This window comes from Ranitomeya variabilis, chromosome 2 (genome assembly GCF_051348905.1).
Source record: "Ranitomeya variabilis isolate aRanVar5 chromosome 2, aRanVar5.hap1, whole genome shotgun sequence".
In the NCBI taxonomy this organism is placed as follows: domain Eukaryota; kingdom Metazoa; phylum Chordata; class Amphibia; order Anura; family Dendrobatidae; genus Ranitomeya; species Ranitomeya variabilis.
Genome location: NC_135233.1, coordinates 207,063,475 through 207,077,114, shown reverse-complemented (window position 1 = coordinate 207,077,114; position 13,640 = coordinate 207,063,475). Strand labels below are relative to the sequence as shown.

Here is a 13,640-nt window from a genome sequence, read left to right as displayed (position 1 = left end):
GGTAGCTCTGATCTTGTACAATATAAAACGTGCTTGATGGCTATGTTAAAACTTAAAAATCCTCAAAACAAACAGTTTTGAAATTATAATGAGGATTCCAAAAACTCAGTGTAAGTTAGCATATGTTCACACTCGTTTTTTGGAACAGAACCTGTGCAGAATGTCTTCAAATCCTTCTCAAACACTGAAAACTTGGTTCTGGTGATGTATTAATGTATTGATGGTGGTTATGGTGATGTATTCATGTAAGTACCCCTTTACAATTTTTTTTGGCCCTTTGGATTGGTTCAGTATGACATTGTGGCCCTTGGACCAAAAAATGTTATATAGAATATTGGTCTATAGGTTACAAATCATTAGACCAATATGTCTACTGTGCAATAACATTTCTATATTGGAAGGGATATATACAGGTGTCATCTGGCTGGTCACACAGATAAAGCCATTACTTACATTATCCAAGTCCTTCCGCAGGGCGATCTTACTGGTAACCAGTTCATGAGCCAAGTCATCATTTTCCTGCTCCAGCCTCATATTTGCCTCTTGGAGTCGTCTGTTTTCACGCTAAAGAGAAAAAAAAAAGGTATATGTACAGGTATATCTTGTAGGTCTTGTCTCCCTTGCACACGGAGGCTTTCCAGGTAAAAAAGATTAATCCAAGTGTTACCAAGCTTTGGAGTTAACCTGAAGAAACATTAGCTAGAAGCCAAGGGTACATATTAACCGCCCCAGTCACGGAGCTGTGGAGTAAGTAACATGCAGATCAGATTTAATTAGTGCCTATAGAAACAGGGTATATAGTGACAGGACCTTCTATTAGGCCAATTCATCGACTCGTACTATAGATTCACATCCGATGGTTACAACAGCAGACAAACTGATTTTCTTCTTAAATACGTAAAACTTAAAGGTAGTAAAGTTTAGTCTGCAGCATTTTCTGCAGGATCCTGGAAAAGCCCAATGGTAGAAATCTTGCAGAGAACTAGGGGTTAATGTACTGCAAATCAGTTCCATCTTTGTCTTTTGTCTAACTGAAGCCCCTTACCTTAGCTAAGGGGGTTGAAATCTATTCTATGGCACACACGGAAGGGGGGAGGCTCCTGCTGCAGCCATTTGACAAGATGGATGTCAGCTGAATGATGCTGCGGCCGATAGCCAACTCTCCCATGCACAGGAGCGCCCGCTCGGCCAAGCAATCCTGTGTTCTGTATGAGAACACGTCGGCTGCTGGATTAACTCTGTGAGAACAATGCTATCGGCAGTCCAAAACCGGACTTACCTTATGGACATCTCTCCCAATCATCAGTTCTCTGGTGCCTCCATACCCTTTAGACCATCAACCAAGCCTGTCGATATCGGTGGGCTCGGCCGACAGTTGTCTAATGTGTACGGGGCGGGGGGCTTTACACTCCATGAGAAACATGGAGGAGACTGTAATGAGACAGAATCGGATCAAAGAAAAAAAACAGAAAAAAATGAAAGTAGGAAGAGCGGGAACTTTTTATTTTTATTTTTTTAACGTTCCTTTATTGGAAACAAATAAGCATTTGACACAAATTAAATATAACATTCTAAAAAAAAAGTTATATATTTTTCCTACAGCGTGTCCACGTTGAGCTGCTGCTCAAATCTTAGGGCTCTGGAAAATGTATCCAACCCCCGAGGACTGATTGAGGCTTTCCTGCATATTAATAAGGTAATCACACTGTGGTTCATGAGTGTAAAAGTACAATTAACAGGGGGGTTAAATAGGCGCAAAAAGAAGAAAACCAATATAAAACATAATATTACTCACCTCAAACCTTTTGACCGGGTCTTCCTGTTGTGCTTGCTGCTCTCTCATCATTTGATATTCACGTTCGTATTTTTTGAGCTTTTTCTGACTAATCTAAAATGTAAAAGGGCAAAATTATTACTCGACAGATTCTCAGGGAGATCTACGTCCGACCCATAGATCTTAACAGATCATTTGAATATTAAGAAAAATTTGGATTTTTCAGGAATACGACCATTATCAGTTTCCTCTTCCCTAAATTAACCAACAGAGCTTTACATACATATCAAGCTTTGCTCCAGCGCTGCCTCTCCGCTGCTGCTCTCGTTATTTACAAGCTGCACTGATGACATCACCACTACAGAAGACGTGACCACTGCAGCCAATCATTGGCCACAGCGGCTCTGGAAATCTGATAAAGACTTGAGGAATCACAGGACTACACACAGTTTCAGCAGGACAAGCTGAATAATTTGTAATCTGTACTCTGGCAAACAACTTTTTCTCGGCAGATAAAATTCTGGCCCAGTGTTCAACATTTTTAGAAATGATCTAGATAAGGGAACTGAAGGTAAACTGATCAAATTTTCAGATGATGTAAAAAGCTAGGAGGGATAGCTAACACTAGAGAAGACAGAGAAAGGATTCAGAAGGATCTAGATAAGCTTGAATAATATGTATTCTAACAGAAATGCAAGATTCTACATCTGGGCAAGAAAAACGAAAATGACATCTATAGAATGAGAGGAATAGAACTAAGCAACAGCACGTGTGAAAACAACTTGGGTATAGTAATAGATCACAGACTGCACATGAGTCAGCAGTGTGATGCAGCAGCAAAAAAGGCAAACAATAATGAGATGTATTAAGAGTAGGGATGAGCGGACCAGTGGATGCTCGGCGGGTTTGACAAAGCTACAGTTAAAAGTTTAATTCAGGACCGAACTTGACCACAAATCCAAACCCAATAGAAGTGAATGGGGACCCGCACTTAGCACAAATGGGACGTCATTAATCAGCAATTGCAAAAGGAGCTGCCAGCAGCGGATCTTGATGATTTGCCCAAGTGCATTAAGCGGCACAACCTTCCTCAGACGACCATTAATAGGAGACAAGACAGCTAAATGCGGGGCTTCCTGCATGTGGCGCTCATACTCCATACTGAATAAATCCAGATGTTTTGTAAAAGTTTTCCTTTTAATCAATTGACGTGTCTATCCATCAAGTGATTTCCAGAATTTTGCGTAAATGACGTTTCCTTTTTGATGATGCAATTTCAATGATGAGCAGTGTCTGTTCACCTAGCAAAGAATTTTTTTGGACCGAATGACCGCAAAAAACCCAAAACAAAACACAAGACTTGTTGGTCTTCGAGCAAAGTCACCCACTCAAACCAACTGGCCCATAATAAAAAATGGAAAGCACACCAGCGCCATTTATGTGCAATCCATGAGCTGTCGGTTTTACTATTTAATGGGAAAAAGAGGATTTAAAAATGTGTTTTCCTTTATACGAGAATAATGGATACCGCACTAATTTTTTTTTTGTATGTTAAAAATATAAAAATGAATGAGGCCTTAGTGGGCTTCTCTCTTTTTTTTTTTTTTTGCTTAGCTGCTTAATGCCGATTCCCCATGCACGGGGATACTGATGAATCGTAACATTTGCAAAATCTGCAGACTTTTTTTGTAAGATTCTAGAGCGCTTGTTACTGGGCGTCATAACAGTGTATAATACTGGATGGTTATTGCAATGTGGCTGAAGACGGGACTCCCGAGAAAGGCTATAAATCATGTCACCAGCAGGGGGCAGTGCAGGCTCGCACATCAGGCCAATGGGTCACTGTAACCCAAATACCCCACATCTCTACATATCCTGCATTTATCCCATTAGCGGCGTATGAGACGCAGGATCTGTGTGCAAATCTGCAATTAAGGATTCAGCAGGACGGTGGGTTGTACAAACCTCGCACAGGAGCAAGTCGATGATGTGGAAGACCATGTAGAGCGGGAACTTGGCTGTAAAGAGGGTCAGAAACCATTGGGAAGCGTACATGTGAGCCTCGAGGCTGATCTCCAGGAAGTGGGTGTAGAGGTCTGCAATGTATTCCTGACGGACAGAAATAAAATATTATCATTAAAGAGTGAAGGCACCAGAGGAATAATGCAGAAACACAACACTGCATTATATAAAGATCTATAGGACGGCATGGGAACTCTAGCAAAATATTAATGGCAATTCACAGCACAGTTCTGCAGACGGGAAACTTCACAGAGCGGTCAATTCCTGTTTTTCTCCCTTTTTTCTTACGCCCATAACTTATGTATTTTTCCATCCACACAGACATATGAGGGCCGGTTATTTTGCAGGATCGGTTGTACTTCTGAATGACACTATTCAATTTCCCACAAAATGGGGGAAAAAAAAATTCCAAGAAGGGAGAAATTATTAATATATATATATATATATATATATATATATATATATATATATATATATATATATATATATATATATATATATATATATATATATATATATATATATATACACAGCAAAAAAAGGGAACAGCACAACACTTCTACTTATCTAAGGGTGCAAGGCCCCAGGCAACAAGTCCAACGATTGCACCAAGTTTATAAAAGCTCAGAAAAAGAGGCAGCACTCCATTTCTTCTGTGAAAATGTGGAAGATTTAATCAACCCACTTCTCTGGGCGATGGTTCGACTACATCTGAGCCTTTCTCAAGGCTTGAGAAAGGCTCAGATGGAGCCCGAAACGTCGCCCAGAGAAGTGGGTTGATTAAATCTTCCACATTTTCACAGAAGAAATGGAGTGCTGCCTCTTTTTCTGAGCTTTTATATATCTATACATATATCTATCTATATACTGTATATAAGAGGCATCGTGATTACTCGCTAATCCCGCCCCCTGCACAGTAGCTCCGCCCCCACCACATCACCACACATAATCCCGCCCCCCACATCACCACACACAATCCCGCCCCCCCACATTACCACACATAATCCCCACCACCACATTGTCACAATTATTGTTATTAACTTCATTTTAAGTTAATTTACCACCTGCGTAAGCGCTATTGAATGTTGTCATTATTTACTTTAGTTTAATCACCAGTAGCGTTAATTAGATAGCAATGAGCGTGCTGAGCGTTAGCTGACTGGAAACATCTAGTATATATATTAAAGAAGCAATTCTGACATTGTGTTTTGGAAATTGCTTTTACAGCTCATCAGTGGGATTACAGCGATACCAAAAGGTCCAGTTTTGTTTTTGTTGTTTTTTTAAACTATTTTAGTAGTGAAAAAGAAATCAGAAGTTTGCAAAAAAAAAAACGTAAATTTTATATTTTTCGGTTGATTAAGTTTTTATTGAGATGTGACGTTTTGATCGCTTCTTAGGCCTCTTTCACAGGTCAGTGTCTCCGGTACGTTTAGTGACAGTTTTCTCACGTACCATAGACACTGACACACGTAGACACATTAGAATCTATGTGTTTCTGCACATGTGCGTGTTTTCACATGGACTTTATGTCCGTGTGCAAAACACGTAGACATGTCCGTTTTTTTCAGGCAGCATGTACAGCAATACGTCCTGCACACGTGCACACCGAGAACACTGTGCACTCTCCTCCGTGTGCACGTACCGCCCGCAGGAGAGACAGCGCTACAGTAAGCGCTGTCCCCCCTGTGTGGTGCTGAAGGCGGCATTCATCTCTTCTCCCCCGCAGGAGAGAAGAGATGAAAGATCAAGTTTTTGTTATTTTTTGTGAAAAATAAAGTTTGCATGTGACCCCCGCCTCCCACCCCCAGTGCGCCGCCCGGCCCCTTGCAGAAGAAATACTCACCCAGCTCCCGCGATGTCTCCTCTGTCCTCTCAGCGCTGGCCCCTTGTCCTGTGTGAGCGGTCACGTGGGACCGCTCATTACAGTGAGGAATATGCGCATATTCAGCTGAGCCTCCAACAGAGCTATAAACTTTAATGAGACGACTTTGGACTACATCCGTTGTCCATCTTGTAAGCCGGACATATTAGCACTAATACTGCACTATTGGGTCTGGTGTAAAGAGATGGACACCGCCAGAAAAAGGGTCTACAAGTCCAAAGTAGCATATTTATTTGGCCTAAGTGAGGTCTATAGCTCCTCTGGAATCAGAAGCCCACCTGACAGAAATAAAGCTCCAGACATTGGGTGAACCCGGCTTTTCACGAGGGTAACTGTTGGGTGGGTCCATCACCCACTACCATTTTCCTCATGCTGCATCCTGCCCCTTTCTCAGCCCGTAGACAGTATAAGAAATTACCAGCAAAGTCTTCTCAGATGTGTAGAGGCTGGAATGGCAAATCAACAACTAGTGAGTAATATGGCTGAAATAAGATTTAAAGGGAACCTGTCACCAGAAAAAAACAAGATTAACCTGCAAATATGGGGTTAATCTGCAGGTGAATAGCATTATTAAACTACCCAGTGTCGGCACTTAGCTGAACGCTGCCGGGAGAAAATGCACTTTATTCCTCCCGGCAGAATTCGGGTTGCAGCCACAGGAGCGGTGCTGGTGCTGCTTCAGTGACCGCTCCGAGTATATAAATGGGCGGATGTAACTGCACCCCCTGCCTTGACTGACAGCCGGCCTTGACTGACAGCCAGCCCCCAATGTAGAACCAGTCAGGTCCAGGGTGCTGTTACAGTAGTCGCTCTCTACACTTAGAGCAGAGACAAACACGCACCGACACCGCCCCTGTGATTGAAAAAAGAACGTTACCGGGGTGGGGGTATAAAGTTCATTTTCTCCCGGCAGGGTTCAACTAACTGCAGGCACCAGCACGATTAATAAAGCCATTAACCTGCAGATTAACCCCATATTTGCAGGCTAATAGTGTTTTTTTCAGCCGTCAGGTTCCCTTTAAAATAGGTTATCTGAAAACTAACTGAAATGTAAGGATTCTCTAAAGTAAAAAACTAAGCATTGTTCAATTAAAAATGTCCTACCCTTCCCCCTCTAACTTCCTGTGTGTTTTTTTCTTACTTCCGATGAGGTTTCGTTTTAGTATCTCAGCATACATCGGAGACGTCATCAGAGGGCCGAAGCAGTGGTGACGGCAGCAGCTGCTGTCCCCACCCCTAAACAGGCGACCCTTTCAGGGGCTGGGCTAGTCCCTGCCCCATTGAGCATTCGCCGGTTGTCAACACTGACGTATGCTCGGTATGTTGTCCCTGATCGCTTTACTTTACTACTTGTTACTTTTATTGTGCACTCCCTCGACGTCTCTAAAGACTGACAAGCCGGCTGGAGAGATTTAATAAATCCCCAACTCTGTGTTCACACAATATGTTCTTTATGCATTTTTTGGTCGTGGTTTTCCCAAAAATGCTGTTAAATCAGCTGCGTTTTTTGAAAATCACAAAATAATAAACCACATTGCAAAATCATTGTGTAAGCACCACCTAAGCAGCCTTTTACCAAACTGAATAACCCCAAGTTGGGTAAGCTGCCTTGGTATTGCAGACCCCCCGTTAATAACCTTGGTCGCTGTACATCTAGTTTCCTAACAGTGCATAATCCTACTCAGATAATAACCCCTCTCAATCCCCATGTTTCCCTCTAATAAAATAGGAACTTTTACTCACCTCTGGTGCTGGCGCTGTTCCAGCAGTGTTGGTGCTGTCTTTCCAGGAGATCACATGACATTATGTCACGCGATCCCTAAGCATCACTAGTCTCCTTCACATAAATCAAGACATCTGTAGAGGGTCTTGTAATTTCAACAAAAGGAGGTTGAAGTTACAGACTTTTATAGTTTCTGTATGCAGCATGTAAACTGCCGACTGCAGGGTGCAAATGGGTTACCATAGCGGCCGGGGTTTGCCGATAGTTGCCGTGCTGGATCTACTATGGAGCTCAGCCCGGCCTGTCAAAATTTAGTCTAAAAGTGACCCCTACTCTCCTGTTCGGTCCTGCATCAAGTAATGAATGCTAGTTGGCTTTTATTTTTGTCAAAAGCTTGCTTCTTTTGCTGGACCTGCAGGTTTCCACTTTAGAAATATATCAGGGGAGGTTGAAGTCCTCCATAATAACTCACTTTGTTTTGATGACTCATCTATCTGTTTTATGATTTATGATTTGATTTTCTGCTGTCTCTATAAAACGTAAAAGGGTGAGTCACCAAAGATCAAGTTATGCCCTATCCATTGGATAAGGGAAAATTATATGAGTCTGAAAACAATATATAATTACATTGGCCCTCTCTTGATGACACAGATATGGCATACCAACAGTAAATCATGGTGGTAGCGAAGATGTTTTGCTACCCTTAGGGTATGTTCATATGGCGCATTTTTGTGGGGTGGGGTTTTAGGTGGAAAAAGAGATACATTGTATAGAACCAGCAAAACAATGAGATTTCAGAAATCTCATACACAAACTTTTTTTTTTTTTTTATCCTGACTGAAGAGCACTGCAGAATTTGTTAAAATTTGCAGCATTTCAATTTTTTACCCATGGAAAGTAATGAGAAATTGCACAATGCTGCAAAAATTGCAGCATAACATTTAAGAGGAGTAAATAATTTTAATTAGTCTGTTGGGGTAAATTAATGCTTTATTTACCGTGTGATGGCGCTGCAGGGGACACCACCTATCTTTCAGTTACCTTTCAGGTCTGTGCACATGTTGCATCTTTGTCGCTTATTTTTCTGCACCGTTTTGTCACAAAACGTCTAGGATTTCTTTGTTCCAGCAGTGAAGGAGATTCCTGAAGTCTCATGCACACGTTGCTTAATTTTTACATGCAGATTTGTAGTATTTACAAAAATACATGTAAAAAACCCAACCAAATGGCACATTTTACACTGCTTTTTTTTCCTGCCAAGAGCTGCTGAAAGGGTGCAGAAATTTCTGCAGCACTTTAACATGTGCACATACCCGAAATCTTTAATCTTTTAGAGAGGATCTGTCATCAGGTCAGAAGGGCCCAGTTTTTGCTTTGATTTTATTCCTGTTGCTTCCCGGATTATTCCATTTTTTTTCTTCATTAAAATCCACCATAAAGAAAAGATCAAATCTCTGGGACTGTATTTTAATTAAGCAGTGGGAATGAAGAACAAAAATTGCCCCCTTCTCCTGGTAACAGGTCCTCCATAAAGAACTGGGCAACTTGAAAGAATCAAGAATATAACATGAGATTAGTTGAACTTTATCCAGTGTTGTAACCTAAAGTCTGTGGCTTCCAACTATCACAGGTGTTTAATAAGTCTTTTAATATGGGACTTTGTGGGACTTCCCCCCAGGCTTAGTTAGACCACTGAATTTATCTAAAACGAGAGCCAAGATACATCTAAATGATTGAGAAATAGTAATAAGTAAAAGTGCAGTAGCCGGTAAAGTTCTGGTAATGCATCGGAATTGAAATTCGACAAAAAGGGCGAGTTCAAATTTTCATCAAAAAGGTGTCTACAGCTTTTAGGGTCGAGGGGGCTAATAATTTTTCATGTTTGACATTATTAGAAATATTAACCTCTGGATCAATAAAGTTTATCGTATCGTAATATTTACTTTTTTAATAAATCTAATGGTTCAGTAGTATTCAAGATACATTTTTTTTTAAACAAAAAGGCTCACAAAATTTGGATTTTTGCTATCTTTCTGGTACCTACTATTTGGGGGCCCATTTTTATTTTCTACTGAACGCCTATCCCCCCCCCTCCCCCCCTATTATGTTTCTTTTCTCTCTCTGCCTTTTAATAATCAATTCTACCATCTATTTGCCTTCTTACTGCCTCATTTTCCACATATCCAACAACAAAAAGTCTTGTCATACGAACAGTTACAGCCTCTACCACCCAGGATGCCCTCTGTGCCCACTGCCCATAATGAACTTCTTGCTTCATTTGATGGAGTTTTTTTGCTTGGAAAAGTCCTTACTTTCTAGAAGATCCCAAGAACCCCATGACATTACGTTCATTAAAAAAAATAATCTCAATGTTATTGCAGCGCCATCATGGGGCAAATTAATGATTACACCGAGCACTTTGCATCGGCTGGTTGACTATAACATGGCAGATGGGATCCTCTTCTAGAGAGACGTCTTTGCTCGGACCATGATAGAGGTCTCTGAACCTCCCGCGTACGAGCTTAGAATTCTTCATATACAATGGGTTTTCTACACTAACACCCCTTTAACAAAGATGAAGGCTATGTCCGCCTCGGCGAGTCATTGTGAGCGGAGGGCAGACAGGCGTCTGGGTCCGGTGTGCTTTCTATCGATTAATCATGTTGCCTCGTACCTTGTAGCTGTCAAAGGCAGGTTCTGCTTCATCTAATTGGAATGGGTTGAATGGCTTTCCTCCTTGCACTTCATTTCTTCTTTTTTCCATCGACGGATCCATTTTTTCTTTAGACAACATTGTCTAACTTTTCACAAGTGAAAGTAGAAAGAGCCTCTGTACATACAGCAGTAGGAAGGATTAGATACAAAAAGCAACCCAGGCTACTGATACACTGTGCTATGCTCAGTACAGAGACCCTGATTCCAGCAATGTGTCACTTACTAGGCTGTTTTATTGTTTCAATAAAATCAGTGTTTTATCAGCAGGGGATTATCAGTAGAGGACTAGCTGACACATGCCATGTAGTCCACCTGCAGTGTAACCCCACCCCCACCACTGATTGGTAGCTTTCTGTCTATGCGCAGTATAAACAGACAACTACCAATCAGTGGTGTGGGCGGGGTTATACAGAGCTCAGCATTTACAGCACTGCTAGATCCGCAGCAGAAAAAACTGATATTTTATCAAAACTCCAACAGCCAGCAATGCAAGTGATATGTCCCTGGAATCAGGGTCTCTGCCTCTACATTATGCTGCTATCAAATGAGTTAGCAAAAAACGCCATTAACCCTTAATTCATTTACCACTGCTTTTAATTGCACAAGCCGACACTTTATCTTTCTGCTGCAAAACCCGTTTACCTTTAGATTCTCCAAGTGAAGCGATTCACAATCCTTCCTAATTTGCTCCAGAAACGTTATATGCTTCTTAAGCAAAAACCCATCACTGTGCACATTTTGTACTTCTATAGTATGGCTGTTCCCCATGACGGCGTGAATTTCGATGAACTTTCCCTATTTCTTGTGCATTGCACCACACCTTGTGCTGTGAGAGAACAACGAGATGATTTCACATTTAAAGGGAACACTGCATTGACCTGCAGTTGTAGGATTAATCTGCAGTGTTGTGTCACATGTGGCCACAGCACTGAGAGCCCCGCTGCCAGGAGGAAATGGACTTTATTCCCCCCGGCAGGCTCGGTCTTTCATTCACAGGGGTGATGTCGGCACAGTTTCAGTCATCGCTCTGTGAATAGAAAGCGGTTGTCCGCTTTTAGAAAATTGGGCCCCGAACTGCAGCTCTCTTCCCCACCCTGCACCATCTCCTCCAGCTTGATACACAGGAGCAGTCAGTCAAGCGGCATGAGTCAGTGGGGAAGAGCTGGAGTGACGGAGGCTTCAGTTCTACCATAGCCATTTACATATCAATACAAATGCTGATTTCTCAGTAACGAATGAAGGGAAACACCAAGAGGGAAAAAGTGGTGGAATTATGGAAATCGCAGGCTGGATAGACCTGTAAATGTTACACAAAAGATGAAGAAATGGAAAAACTTCCAACTCTGCATGGGATGAAGATGGAACATCCATATTTGTTGAGCATTCAAACTTTCATGACTAAAGGTGCTAACATGCCAGAAACGCGTGTTTCCTTTTTAGTAACGGAAATGTAATAAGTAATTCTATGTGACTGCATACCTGTGAATCCTTAACGCGCACAATGCGCACTGTCAGGATTCTCCATTGCCGGCAGTGGGCGGTCATCTGAGCCAGGTATGTGATTTGTATACTTCTGGTCACATTCTGACTAGTCGTGTCCAGCTTCGTACAATTCATTTGTGAAGAGAGGCCGCACACGTCTAGTTGGCATGTGTGCAAATTACCTACTTACGGTCACACGTCCACCCACTCCTGCAGAGTCCTGACAGAGCGCACTGTGCGCTCTGAGGATTTAGAAGTCTGCAGTCACATAGTGTGGCTAGACTTGAATCCCAAACCTGGACACCTTTAACCCCTTCATGACCCAGCTTATTTTGACCTTAATGACCTGGCCGTTTTTTGCAATTCTGACCAGTGTCCCTTTGTGAGGTAATAACTCAGGAACGCTTCAACGGATCCTATCGATTCTGAGACTGTTTTTTCGTGACATATTGGGCTTCATGTTAGTGGTAAATTTAGGTCGATAATTTCTGAGTTTATTTGTGAAAAAAACGGAAATTTGGCAAAAATTTTGAAAATTTCGCTATTTTCACATTTTGAATTTTTATTCTGTTAAGAGTTATGTGACACAAAATAGTTAATAAATAACATTTCCCACATCTCTACTTTACATCAGCACAATTTTGGAAACAACATTTTTTTTTGCTAGGAAGTTAAAAGGGTTAAAATTTGACCAGTGATTTCTCATTTTTACGAAATTTACAAAACCATTTTTTTTACGGACCACCTCACATTTGAAGTCAGTTTGAGGGTTCTATATGGCTGAAAATACCCGAAAGTGACAACATTCTAAAAACTGCACCCCTCAAGGTGCTCAAAACCACATTCAAGAAGTTTATTAACCCTTCAGGTGTTTCACAGCAGCAAAAGCAACATGGAAGGAAAAAATTAACATTTAACTTTTTAGTCACAAAAATGATCTTTTAGCAACAATTTTTTTACTTTCCCAAGCGTAAAAGGAGAAACTGGACCACGAACGTTGTTGTCCAATTTGTCCTGAGTACGCTGATACCTCACATTTGGGGGTAAACCACTGTTTGGGTGCACGGCAGCGCTCGGAAGGGAAGGAGCGCCATTTGACTTTTTGAATGAAAAATTGGCTCCAATCTTTAGCGGACACCATGTCGCGTTTGGAGAGCCCCAGTGTGCCTAAACATTGGAGCTTCCCCACAAGGGACCCCATTTTGGAAACTAGACCCCCCACGGAACTTATCTAGATGCATAGTGAGCACTTTAAACCCCCAAGTGCTTCACAGAAGTTTATAACGCAGAGCCATGAAAATAAAAAATAATTTTTCTTTTCTCAAAAATGATTTTTTAGCCCACAATTTTTTATTTTCCCAAGGGTAACAGGAGAAATTGGACCCCAAAAGTTGTCCAGTTTGTCCTGAGTATGCTGGTACCCCATATGTGGGGGTAAACCACTGTTTGGGCGCACGTCGGGGCTCGGAAGGGAGAAAGCACCATTTGACTTTTTGAACGCAAGATTGGCTGGAATCAATGGTGGCGCCATGTTGCGTTTGGAGACCCCTGATGTGCCTAAACAGTGGAAACCCCTCAATTCTAACTCCAACACTAACCCCAACACACCCCTAACCACAACCCTAACCCTAATCCCAACCCTAACCCCAACCCTAACCACAACTTTAACCCCAACACACCCCTAACTGTTGTGAATTCTGCTCTTGGGCTCCCTCCGGTGGTTGTAAGTGGTAGCGCTGCTGTCTCTGAATCACAGCAGTTATCAGGTGTGTTCACTTTTTGCCATTCTGACTGGGCTATTTAGTCTTGCTTGACCCTTTAGTCAGTGCCAGTTGTCCATTGTTCCTGGAGGATTCACATCTTTGCCTGGTCTCTCCTGCTTTGCTGTTCATTTCAACAAAGATAAGTTCTGGCCTTGATTTTTGCTGTCCACATGCTGTGGCCTTATTGTTCAGCTCTTTTCCATGTTTTTGTCTTGTCCAGCTTGATCTGTATAAGAATTTGTTTAGCCAAGCTGGTATCTCTGGAGATGCAGATAT

General features: G+C 41.8%; 1 protein-coding gene across 6 annotated transcripts in view; it reads right to left on the bottom strand.

Moving 5' to 3' along the window:
• The window catches only part of LOC143804921 (rab GTPase-activating protein 1-like), a 137,729-nt gene that overhangs the window by 55,460 nt on the left and 68,629 nt on the right, over positions 1-13,640 (bottom strand). For 5 of the 6 annotated variants that reach the window (XM_077283524.1, XM_077283523.1, XM_077283522.1 and 2 more), the window contains 3 exons: positions 3,740-3,883; positions 1,796-1,888; positions 454-564 (listed from right to left, as the gene is read on the bottom strand). In XM_077283524.1, coding sequence (XP_077139639.1) covers positions 454-564; positions 1,796-1,888; positions 3,740-3,883 — 348 coding nt within the window. The remainder of the gene's footprint in view (positions 1-453; positions 565-1,795; positions 1,889-3,739; positions 3,884-13,640) is intronic. The other variant, XM_077283528.1, reaches the window with a different exon arrangement.